The 13,487-nt window shown below is 40.2% G+C and overlaps 1 protein-coding gene across 1 annotated transcript; it reads right to left on the bottom strand.

Moving 5' to 3' along the window:
• Positions 1-10,661: 10,661 nt before the first annotated feature.
• LOC138367034 (rhoptry surface protein CERLI2-like) lies at positions 10,662-11,922 on the bottom strand. Its single transcript, XM_069328430.1, has 2 exons — positions 11,913-11,922; positions 10,662-11,608 (listed from the first exon to the last, which is right to left on the bottom strand). The coding sequence occupies exons 1-2, from the start codon at positions 11,920-11,922 to the stop codon at positions 10,662-10,664; spliced, it is 957 nt and encodes a 318-aa protein (XP_069184531.1).
• Between the last annotated feature and the right edge of the window lie 1,565 nt (positions 11,923-13,487).

Consider the following 13,487-nt stretch of genomic DNA (forward strand, 5'->3'; position numbering starts at 1 on the left):
TCACCATCACCCTTCACCATTCCCCCACCATCACCCTTCACCATTCCCTCACCATCGCCCTTCACCATTCCCCCACCATCACCCTTCACCATTCCCCCACCATCACCCTTCACCATTCCCCCACCATCACCCTTCACCATTCCCCCACCATCACCCTTCACCATTCCCCCACCATCACCCTTCACCATTCCCCCACCATCACCCTTCACCATTCCCCCACCATCACCCTTCACCATTCCCCCACCATCACCCTTCACCATTCCCCCACCATCACCCTTCACCATTCCCCCACCATCACCCTTCACCATTCCCTCACCATCACCCAGAATGATAATGTTACCTCTGTGGGTTGCTTTCCTCTGCGCTCTATTCATGATCTCTTTATCTTTCTCATTCATGCCTCATTACTTTAACTTCCCCTCTTTTATTCTTGTTTTTTTTCTTGTTTTTTTGGTCAACGTGTTTACTGCTCTTTCGTTTCACGTTTGTTGTCCTCTTTATTTACTTTCTGCTCCGTATCGTTTTATTCCAGTTTCGTTTTATGTTCTGTTCCTTATTTGTCCTGTTTTATACACAGTTATTTTTCACAATCTTGTTTTATTTTTTAGTTATTATTCTTTTAGTGTTTATTTTATCTTTTGTTTAGGAACTGTTAGCGATATATTCGCTTTATTCCTTTTATTGTCTACCTGTCTTTATCATTTTTTATCTGTGTATTTTTCTCCCTCATAATCCACTGCTTTCTGAATTTTTATTATCATTATTCTATCTTTGGTTCTGGGGTCTCTTATATATATATATATATATATATATATATATATATATATATATATATATATATATATATATATATATATACATATATATATATATATATATATATATATATATATATATATATATATATATATATATATATATATATATATATATATATATTAGTATATTTTGGTAGCAGTCTTTCCTGTAGACATATATTATTAAATATGACCGAAAAAGTAAGATTAATAATTCTAACACGAATTTTCTCAATCTTTCGTACATTACGCTTCACTGTTGGAGGTAAATCAAAAATCACTTCTCCAAAATTCATTTTTATTTCTAGTCTGACGCGACACGGGCGCGTTTTGTAAAACTTATTACATTTTCAAAGACTTCACAAATACACAACTGATTTAGAACGTATCTCTGATTTTATATCTACATTTGAGTGAGGTGGGAAGGGTGATGTGGCATTAACACAAGACAGAACAGGAGGGGATATTAATAGGGTATTAAAAGTATCAACACAAGACAGAACAGAAACAATGGGTATTGAATAGAAGTGTTTGTAGAAAGCCTATTGGTCCATATTTCTTGATGCTTCTATATTGGAGCGGAGTCACCTCACTCAAATGTAGATATAAAATCAGAGATACGTTCTAAATCAGTTGTGTATTTGTGAAGTCTTTGAAAATGTAATAAGTTTTACGAAACGCGCCCGTGTCGCGTCAGACTAGAAATAAAAATGAATTTTGGAGAAGTGATTTTTGATTTACCTCCAACAGTGAAGCGTAATGTACGAAAGATTGAGAAAATTCGTGTTAGAATTATTAATCTTACTTTTTCGGTCATATTTAATAATATATATATATATATATATATATATATATATATATATATATATATATATATATATATATATATATATACATATATATATATATATATATATATATATATATATATATATATATATATATATATATATATATATATATATATATATATATATATATTACGTATCTCCGATTTTATATCTACATTTGAGTGAGGTGGGAGGGGTGATGTGGCATTAACACAAGACAGAACAAGAGGGGATATTAATAGGGTATTAAAAGTATCAACACAAGACAGAACACAAACAATGGGTATTGAATAGAAGTGTTTGTAGAAAGCCTATTGGTCCATATTTCTTGATGCTTCTATATTGGAGCGGAGTCTTGAGGTGGGTAGAATATAGTTGTGCAATAATTGGCTGTTGATTGCTGGTGTTGACTTCTTGATGTGTAGTGCCTCGCAAACGTCAAGCCGCCTGCTATCGCTGTATCTATCGATGATTTCTGTGTTGTTTACTAGGATTTCTCTGGCGATGGTTTGGTTGTGGGAAGAGATTATATGTTCCTTAATGGAGCCCTGTTGCTTATGCATCGTTAAACGCCTAGAAAGAGATGTTGTTGTCTTGCCTATATACTGGGTTTTTTGGAGCTTACAGTCCCCAAGTGGGCATTTGAAGGCATAGACGACGTTAGTCTCTTTTAAAGCGTTCTGTTTTGTGTCTGGAGAGTTTCTCATGAGTAGGCTGGCCGTTTTTCTGGTTTTATAGTAAATCGTCAGTTGGACCAATAGGCTTTCTACAAACACTTCTATTCAATACCCATTGTTTGTGTTCTGTCTTGTGTTGATACTTTTAATACCCTATTAATATCCCCTCTTGTTCTGTCTTGTGTTAATGCCACATCACCCCTCCCACCTCACTCAAATATATATATATATATATATATATATATATATATATATATATATATATATATATATATATATATATATATATATATATATATATATATATGTATAGTTGTACTCACCTAGTTATGCTTGCAGGGGTTGAGCTTAGGCTCTTTGGTCCCGCCTTTCAACAGTAGTTAAGTCAACTTTGTTATAGTTAGGTGAGAGGACAGGTCGATGCTTTCTGCCCACCAGTCTCTTAAAGATGACTGCTCTTGCCTCATCGTGTCTGCCGCTGCTGCCCCCACACACTATTCAACTGTTTTTGTTCGTTTGCATATTAACTCCTGTCAATTTTTTCCAGATACTTTTGACACCTCCGTCTTTTAGATGTCCCACGATATATACAAGTCTTCTACTATCATCGTCTGTCTGTCTTTCACCCTCCATATACTTCTCGCCCTGTCCCCTCAAATCTTCTTTTTTGGTTTTGTTTTTTAAGCTGTTTACTGTTTCCTCCCTTCCCTCTCCACTCACTCTGTGCTCTACAGCTACCCTTTCATGGTTCCCTCTGTTCCATTTCCTCTTCAGTCTCCTTCCCCCCCCCCCCCCCCCGACCCGCATGTGTAACACACGCTAATGAACCTAGCTCTAGTCTCCCGCCTCCTCTCGGTACACTGCCACACCGCTGTTGCCGGTGCTGGTGTTGGAAAAAAAGGGAACCAGAGTGGAATCGGTGTTTTTGGCCCTGTGGTTATCTTGAGGTTATCTTGAGATCATTTCGGGGCTTAGGGGTCCGCGCCGTTCGTCCCTCGACCAGGCCTCCTTTTTTGTAACACATCCTCAGGAAGCAGCCCGTAGCAGTTGTCTAATTCCCAGGTACCTATTTTACTGCTAGGCTAACAGAGGCATCAGGGTGAAGGAATCTCTGCCCATTTGTTTCCACCTTCCCCGGGGATCGAACCCGGACCCTTAGGACTACGAATTCCGAGCGTTGTCCTCTCAGCCGTGAAGCCCGTCTAGATCATTTAAATTTTAGTAAATACATATTACATGTCGTCCGAGATACATAGGGATTAGTGTAACACGGGGGTAGGGTGGGGGGGGGGTATCTGCTCTTATCGACTCTACCTTCGCTCTTACCCCTGCCTGTATTCTATTTCCTTCACTTATATACCAAGGGAACCCAGAGCTACTCTAGCCGAGTCCACCGCCACGTGGTCTTAGCCGTTCGACCGGCTAAGATTCTATAGTCTCCGTGACGTGGTACTGGACCACCAGCAAACTCTGGGATCTCCTTCTGCTGCCACTACCAGACCATTAACCAGAAGCGTCAATTGATCGGGGTCTGGACCGATTAATCAATCACTAAAACTTTGAGGCTTGATCCCCAAATTACTTGGAAAAGGAGGGAAGAATCGACGTTAAGTGTGGGAAATTATAGCAAACAAAGGGATACATGAACTTTTAAACTTTGTTAGGCTTGCGGCCCAACTAAAACTCAGACTCGTGGAGACCACGTGACAAGGACATGGACACATTCAAATGGAAATCAAAAAATACAGAAAACAAGCTAACTATTTATTAATGCAAAGTCTAAGCAACAGCTAAATAAAATATCACTCCCTATACCTTAACACTACCTATCGAGGCATGAAATGAACTATCTCCCTATACAAAACTGTAGCAAACTATATCTTTTAATGCGACCAGCTGGTGTTCTACTGATCTATTTGGGAGAGGTGAGAGTGGATGACCTCCCTCAATTGTTGACTGGGACCACACTGATTCTTCCTCACTCTGCCTTCCTCACTCTGCCTTCCTCACAGCTAGTCAGAGCTAGAGGGTATTCCTACGCCAGGGTTACCAAGATTACTAAGCAAGGTTTAAATTGAACAACTAATCTCTGTTGCAATGAACAGCCCAGATGGTTGAACTCTTATAAACTGAAGGTAATCGTACAGGCCTCATAGGAAAAGGCTATTTCCAATTACAATATGGCTATTTGAACTTTGAGAATTATTAAATATGGTAGGCTTTGGTGACCCTTGACCCAGCGTCGCCAAAATTGATCCGCCTCAGAGATTAGTCCTCTGCTAGTGACGTCACTGACGGTGACTTACTCAGTATTCCGACAATTGAGAATACTCTTGATACTTGAACAGGAATACTATTGAATACAATATGAATGAAGACTTGAATTAATCTAAATTACTGAATTCTGTAAAATAATTTATTATACGTTGCTTTAAGACAAAGGTGCCGGCCATTTTGTGATCTTAACCGCTAATCCCTAGAGGGCTGACCTTCCTCTGCTTGAGTCAGGTCAAGTACCGTCTGACTCCAAACATTCAAAACCCCCATGTCTGTGAGAAGCTATACTGAATAATTCCCTACAACAAACCTAGTTTGTTTCATTAGAATTTTTAATTGCATAGTTTTGCACGTTTTTAAGATCTACTTTGATCCCAAGATCGTAAGGTCGATTGAACTCTTGAGAGGAAAACCTATTTTTTTTCATCTGTGAGAGTGGTGGTCACGTAGGATAATGGGTCAAGTCGTTGATTGATAAATAGGGTAATTGGTCATGGCGGAAGGAGAAAGTCGGATGATGGACATACAAAGGTTGCCTTACCTTGAGGTTTCCTTGAGGTGCTTCCGGAGCTTAGCGTCCCCGCGGCCCGGTCGTCGACCAGGCCTCCTGGTTGCTGGACTGATCAACGAGGCTGTTGGACGCGGCTGCTCGCAGCCTGACATATGAGTCACAGCCTGGTTGATCAGGTATCCTTTGGAGGTACTTATCCAGTTCTCTCTTGAACACTGTGAGGGGTCTGCCAGTTATGCCCCTTATGTGTAGTGGAAGCGTGTTGAACAGTCTCGGGCCTCTGATGTTGATAGAGTTCTCTCTCAGTACCTGTTGCACCTCTGCTTTTCAACGGGGGTAATTCCTCTTCCAGAGCATTTACCCTATTCAAAACTTTGTTACCTGCAGTAGTTCCCTAATTTAAACGATTCCACTTACTGTCCGGGAGGAAAAAAACTCCGTTTAGCAGAGACGGACAGGCATTGAGCCAATTACAGAAAGAGAAATTTACAATGGAATTGACCTCATCGTAATACCATTGTTAGGGGCTCATAAACCACTGGTATAACAGCATTACACAATGCAGTTATTGTGTAATGCCACAATTTTCAACGTCAGCTGAAAAGTATACTAGTTCAGTATATTGAAGTAATCAGCAAGGATAAGGTTAGGAAGCAAAGGGGATAAATTCGTCTGGTATTGATCTTGACTTCCTTTGGGACGAAACAGAAATTGAAGTAGACAAACTGTGTGGAAACTCGTCCAATCGCTAGTCAGTCTGCGCCCCGACGGTGACACACTTACCTAAAACTTTGTCTCAGTTCCATAAATTGAGAGCTTGTTCCCTCCAGAAGTGGGACTCGCCTCATTACTCTGGGACACGGCTGCATCACCAACACCCGGACTCTCGAATCTCTGGGGGTTCGACTCCCCCCATCCTTAGAGGCTGGGAGGAGACAAGTTGCTCTCAACTTAGGGTTGAGAGAGATGCTGCGGTCCCACGCCACCAGATGTCGCCTGTGATATCACCATTAGCGAAGGCTGTCATGGTCACAGACCTTCCCAAAGTCCCATCTCAACGTCTCTTCAATAACTACGGGCTCACCATAGCCCGTGCTACTTGGAACCTATTGTTCCAGGTAGCGAATCTTAAACAACAACAACAACAACAGACGTCTCCTCGTGGAATTAAATGTCAAGACTATGAACTAATTCACAAGGGCCTTGAGAAGGATTCGAACCTGGAACCTGGATTCGAGCGCTGGATGCTCATTGATATATCAGGTTACTGTGGTTTCTCTGTGGGTCAAGACTATAGGGAAGGGAACTATCAGGAGAAAGCGCGAAGCCATTACACCTATATAGCAAGGGATCAGGATAAGGATTTGGGATGAGACGGGGGAAAGGAATGGTGCCCAACCACTTGTGGACGGTCGGGGATTGAACGCCGACTTGCATATAGCTAGGCCGACACTGTACCGTCCACTCCAAGTGGAGAGGGTGTCAAGACTAAATGAACTGCTGTTTCTTCACCCCCCCCCCCTTAGAACACCGCATTTGTGTTGAATGGAAAATATTCGAAAGAGCTGCTTCTGTTTCTGCATATTTTCTTGAACCTCTTATACTGGATATCAGATTAGCCAAGGAAATCTTGTACTTTACGTGTACCGGACCAGTTTGGAAAGAATTAAACATCGTGCCGCAACACAAATTCTTAGCGAGGGGAATGAGTTCTTAGGTAGCAAGAGAGTAGACATGATCCCAACGTATAAAATAACAAGTCCACACAAATGCATTTGTAAGGTTGAAAATATTTCATCGAAGTCGTAGTGAAGATATAGAACAAACTTGCGGCTAGAAGTAGCTCCAGTTGCATCGGATGCGAGAAGGCTCAGAGGCGGGACCCAGGAGGCACAGCCTCCAGCCCAAGCACAGATAGGTGAGCAATGATGGTACGGGAAAGACACGTTGTGGAATGGTTCGAAAAATAATGTATAGAAGAGGGTGGGGGGGGGGAGGCGAGAGGAGGGGAAAGGGGTGACTGGTGGGAGAGGGAGGGAGGGGGCGCAGGGAGGGAAGGGAATGACCGTGCAGGGACGGGGATAGAAGAGGAGGACTGCGGGGTGAAGATAATAACATAAGACTGTCCTCAGGACAGGAAACAGGAAGGAAAGTTTGTCACCTGAAGTGGCGAAAATTCTGAAGAGTTCAAATGAGAAAGAAAATTGTCTTGAAAAATTTGTAGGAGTGAAGTAAGTGAGAGAGAGGGAAGGTGGTGCAGCAGGACGGCCATAACAGCACCTTCGCTCGTTCTGTAATTCGCTCACGAGAGAAACTAATTGGTAGTATACTCCTCCTCCATATATTTAATGCAGTAGCCTAAGTTTCTGCACGAATCTTATTCTGCCACAGACACACACACACACACAGTGCTGCTCCCCCTCCCTCACTACCCTCTCTCTCACCCCTTCCCTCACCCCTCCCTCCTCCCTTCCCTCACCCCTCCCTCACCCCTCTCCCTCCACCCCCTCCTCCTTCCCCCCCCCCCAGCTGAGCTAACCATGCGCGGTCCTTTAGTTTGTCCCTGTGTCACATGGGACACTCTCTAAGACGCGCAATAGGCACAATACAGGGAGTCAGCCCTCGTCATTGATTTTAGAGTTTATACAAAGAGTGGAAATTCTGCTTATGAGTATAAAAGATAACCTTTAAAGTAATACCAACATCAACAGCTCATTAGATCAAAGCTAGGCTGCTTGTTTATGAAAAAAAATAAAAAAGCTGTGGTGTGAAGATTTCTTTTTATGCAAGTTTAAATTCACGTACAAAATTGCTTTGATTTATATTACTTGGTAAACTGTTGCATGTATTTATTGCGAGGTTCAAGAAATGTTGATTTTGCTTCGTTGGTGTAAACTCCTTCTCTTATGATATGAAAATCATTGTTGCACTTCATGTTGCTTTGTGCAACGTTTATGGGGATTTTCCAAAATCCAGATTGCCATGAAAAAAGGCCTATCTACATAAACTGGTCGGTAGAGCGACGGTTTCGCTTCTTGCAGAGTCGGGGTTCAATTCCCCGATGATCCAGGCTGTTAAGCAGCGTTCCTTCACTCTATGTGTTCCAATCCCTCCCAAGGGCTATAAAGTCAGAATGAATTTATAGCACTTATATGCACTTTATAGCACTATAGCACAATTTCTCCAGATAACTAAGTTATCTGTCCTTTCAAGTTGGGTTATCCAAACTGTATGAAATAGAAATAGTCTACATTAGGTCATAGTAGATTTAGCTATCTCGGAAGTAAAACAAATGTACCAATAATGAATAATATTTCATTACTTTTATTAATTTATTTTATATTTTATTATTTCATTGGCGTTTTTTAAGAAGCCTTAATGCACTATTGTCTTGAAGCTGTCTTCCAGATGCCTTTCTTAATTTTTTTTAACAAAGAAAATAAAGAGTGGAAATTTAGCTTTTTGGAAAACTACAAAAAATTAAAAAGTAGGCCGTGAATCATGATGAACTCTGGTGTTTTATCAAACTGTTTGCTTTAAAATTGTTTTACTAATTGGAATCATTATATATATATATATATATATATATATATATATATATATATATATATATATATATATATATATATATATATATATATATATATATATATATAGGTATGCCGTTTATCAGAACAATTATACAAGATCTATTAAACGGTTTACAATCTCTAAAATGCTTTTGTTATAAAAACTGATGTTAGAGTCACTAACATATAGTGATTTTGTACTGTAATACCCAGTGCTTCACAACCAGGGTTCCGTGAAACACTAGGCTCTGTGGAACACTGAGGTTGCGTAGAACACAGGAGTTCCGTGAGCCCGCGTCCGGGGTTTCGGGATAATTTTTGGAAACGCTAAGGACTGGGAGGCAAGACAATGTTATGCGGGTCCTCTTAAAGTCGTGGATGATCATTCTCGTCCCTCTCCTCTCTCTCTCTCTCTCTCTCTCTCTCTCTCTCTCTCTCTCTCTCTCTCTCTCTCTCTCTCTCTCTCTCTCTCTCTCTCTCTCTCTCTCTCTCTGTCTCTCTCTCTCTCTCGCTCTCTCTCCCCCGTATACAACTTGAAATTCAACTGAATATCATGCCACAACACACACCAACACAATCCAGTTGTATTGACACTACAACACGCTTCAGTTGTGTTGTCTAGGCATCGTCTGATGTGGAAATTAAAGCCTTGGAGAGAACTGTAGACAAGGAGACAGAGGCAGAGACAGAAGGACTTACAAACGAGACAGAAAGCATTTGAGAGAGAAAACATTCAGACACTTGGAGATACAATATATATTCTCTTCAGAACACAAAAGCTCTGTATGCACAAACCTGTGAAGTTTACGAATGGACAGACTATTGAAACTCTCTCTTTATAACACACTGAAGATCGGCAGTCAAGAATCCCCGGGATACGAGCTCTTGGAGTCGCTGCAACGTGCTCGTAACTTCGTGGGTATTAAATGATGGAGTGATGTTCTGTTAGCTCTTACGCTCTCGTTCTCTCTCTCGCTCTCTCTCTCTCTCTCTCTCTCTCTCTCTCTCTCTCTCTCTCTCTCTCTCTCTCTCTCTCTCTCTCTCTCTCTCTCTCTCTCTCTCTCTCTCTCTCTCTCTCTTTGAGCAACTTAACTATGTAACAGGAGTCCCAGATACAAAGTTAAGTGTATAGAGAGATTTTGTTGAGTGTGTGACTGTACTCACCTAGTTGTGGTTGGTGGGGTTGAGCTCTGGCTCTTTGGTCCCACCTCTCAACTGTCAATCAACCGGTGAACAGATTCATGAGCCTTCTAGGCTCTTATCATATCTACTTATGAAACTGTGTATGGAGTCTGCCTCCACTAGCCTGCTGTGTGTGTGTGTGTGAGTGTGTGTGTGTGTGTGTGTGTGTGTGTGTGTGTGTGTGTGTGTGTGTGTGTGTGTGTGTGTGTGTGTGTGTGTGTGTGTGTGTGTGAAGGAGAATTCTGAGGAGCGAGAAAGGAAGAGCTGCAGTTCTCAAAGGAATACTTTGAGGTACTGAAATGCCAGAATTCAGACCCGTAGGAGAGGAGGAGAAAGGAGAACTCCCCACCCCCACCACCCCACTCTGGAGACGGAAGATATGATAAAGTGAATTAACATTTTTTTTGTGTGAGAAACGAGGGGAGGCACAGACACGTACAAACAGCCTTCTGGATCCTTATCTTCTTCAAAAAAACAATTAACAATGACAACTTTCTTCCCTCACGAAAGAGAGGTATTCTTCCGGACCTCGAATGAAAGGGGTAGGCCTTGCCCCCCTCCCACAGGGGAAAAGGCATAGTTCTACTTTCCCCTGGGAGAAAGCCATCCCTCCCTCCCTACGAGAAAGTATAGCACCCATCACCATCCCATTCCACGGGAAGAGGCATCCCTCCCATCCCCCCCCCCTATTCCAGATTCCTGGCATGTTTGTGAAGATTCAGCAGACGAAGGAGAAATTCAAAATCTTATGAGAAACTCTGAGACATGTTACAAAATTTAGTGTTCACGGCATTTCTCAGCGGATTTCTTTCATTTTGTTATGGTTTTTCAGTCGTCGTGTTGTCACTTTCTATGTTGTCACTCTCTATGTTGTCACTTTCTATGTTGTCACTTTCTATGTTGTCACTTTCTATGTTGTCACTTTCTATGTTGTCACTTTCTATGTTGTCACTTTCTATGTTGTCACTCTCTATGTTGTCACTTTCTATGTTGTCACTTTCTATGTTGTCACTTTCTGTGTTGTCACTCTCTATGTTGTCACTTTCTATGTTGTCACTTTCTATGTTGTCACTTTCTATGTTGTCACTTTCTATGTTGTCACTTTCTATGTTGTCACTTTCTATGTTATCACTCTCTATGGTTTCACTTTCTATGTTGTCACTTTCTATGTTGTCACTTTCTATGTTGTCACTTTCTATGTTGTCACTTTCTATGTTATCACTCTCTATGGTTTCACTTTCTATGTTGTCACTTTCTATGTTGTCACTTTCTATGTTGTCACTCTCTATGTTGTCACTTTCTATGTTGTCACTTTCTGTGTTGTCACTTTCTATGTTGTCACTTTCTATGTTATCACTCTCTATGTTGTCACTTTCTATGTTGTCACTTTCTGTGTTGTCACTCTCTATGTTGTCACTTTCTATGTTGTCACTTTCTATGTTGTCACTTTCTATGTTGTCACTTTCTATGTTATCACTCTCTATGGTTTCACTTTCTATGTTGTCACTTTCTATGTTGTCACTTTCTATGTTGTCACTCTCTATGTTGTCACTTTCTATGTTGTCACTTTCTATGTTGTCACTCTCTATGTTGTCACTTTCTATGTTGTCACTTTCTATGTTGTCACTTTCTATGTTATTTATTTGTGAGTTGAAGTCGTCCGCTCCGTTCCCGGTATTATATTGACGATTAACACAATTTGAATTTTCATTAATAATTAAAAAATTTATGTGATTAATTATTAAAATTTGAATGTGATTAATTACTAAAAATTTTGCATTATTAATTATTAAAAAAATTATGTTTATTATTATTAATTATTAAAATTGCATTTGTATTATTATTAATCGTTTTGTTTTATAATTATTGTTATTATCTCTCTCTCTCTCTCTCTCTCTCTCTCTCTCTCTCTCTCTCTCTCTCTCTCTCTCTCTCTCTCTCTCTCTCTCTCACTTTCGCTCTCATATCTATAAATATTAGAATTTTTTCGTACATAATTTAATTTTTAACATAGATATTAAATATACAAAAATGCGCGGAGATTGTTGCCATAACTCTCCACGACATACTCACAATCATAGCTCGGTGAATCACGACTTTACCCAATCAAAATATGCGTTTTGGGAAAACATCTCACGATAATGAGTGAGTTAATATGTAAATTATTTCACAAAATTATTTTATTTAATTTTGTAACATTAAAATGCCAATGGTAAGGTTTAAGTTTCATTAAAACAATAATGATAATAAAAATTGAATCCAGAAACAACCTGGATTCTTTCAGTTCTGTTTTTGCAAGATTGAATCTTTCAAAAGATTCTGATGTCCTTTAAAGACCTTCGTTAAGTGTAGGATTTGCGGCCTTTAAACCCACGGGGGGGGGGGGGGGGCAATTAAGGCAATGTTTTGATATCCTCTGGCTGTGTTTTGATATACTCTGATGATGTTTGATTTGGTGTGTGTTATATGTGGTTTACCAATGTTTGGTATTGTCTTGGGATATTTGATATTGCCAGGTGATGTTTTGATATGGCTTTGCGATATCTGGTACGGGCTGTTATCGTTTAGTATGGCCTGGCGCTGTTTGGTATGGTTTTACCATGATTGGTATAGTATAGAACACAGTTTGTCATGGTCTGACAATGTTTTGAAAATGCTTTACGAGGCTTGATACAGTTTAACTATGTTTGATACAGTTTAAGTGAGGTCAAATGAGATCTGGTAAGATCTGATAATGTCTGGGTGTGGTCTTGTAGAAGCTGGCAGTGTCACAGTCTTGTCTGAAAAGTTTTGGGCGAGGACTGAGATGAGGGCCCCTGACGAGGTCTTCCGTGATCTGGTGGTGATAGCTGGCCATGATTGGCGAAGCGAGAGCAGTTAAACCCTCGAAATAGAAAATCTAATATGGTCGAGATGAGTTCAATTTGAAGCCAGGACACAAGTGTACAAGTGTGGCGAAAAGAACCATCTCAGGTTTGGAAGAATGGTCTAAAAGGAACGAAGAGGGCAAGTGATGGGTTGTGTAGGGAAGCTATTGATATATTTTGAAGTTATACTGGGACCTAATATGCCTGGCGATTAGGACGATTTGGATATCCTGGCAAAGGGAGAATTGTGATATATTGGGTAGTACATTGTGGGGTCTGCAATCGTAAATAGGTTAACCAAAAAACCTTAAATAATAATTGCATTCACATATCCCCTTGTAAACTTTCTTCTGTATGTCACAAATCCTTTTTCTTGTCTATCTACTTCATTAGTCTTCTGTTAGGTACTCAAAGTTCAGCGCAAATAGATCTCTTGCTCGCAAAGAGGCAACACAGCTGAAATGTTTATCCAATCTACCTCATCCTGCCTAAAGTCGCCCAAGGTTAAAATTCATTACCCTTTCCTGTTTGCAATTTATAAAGTTCTTCTCATTGATTCCAAAAGATGCCTTGGTTTATGTTATATTTGTGTCTGAATTTTCTTTTGTGTGTTTGTGGGTTTGTATATAATTTTTGTTAGACCTACTCCTGTTCACGAGCTTTGAAATGCTTCGATGTTGTTTTCCATCTTGGAAATCGTAAACGTTTTAAATGCATAACAACTAAACTGCTGTGATTCAGGACAAATGTAAATAATTGATGAATCCTGCTCAACAA

This window comes from Procambarus clarkii, chromosome 21 (genome assembly GCF_040958095.1).
Source record: "Procambarus clarkii isolate CNS0578487 chromosome 21, FALCON_Pclarkii_2.0, whole genome shotgun sequence".
NCBI classification, from domain to species: domain Eukaryota; kingdom Metazoa; phylum Arthropoda; class Malacostraca; order Decapoda; family Cambaridae; genus Procambarus; species Procambarus clarkii.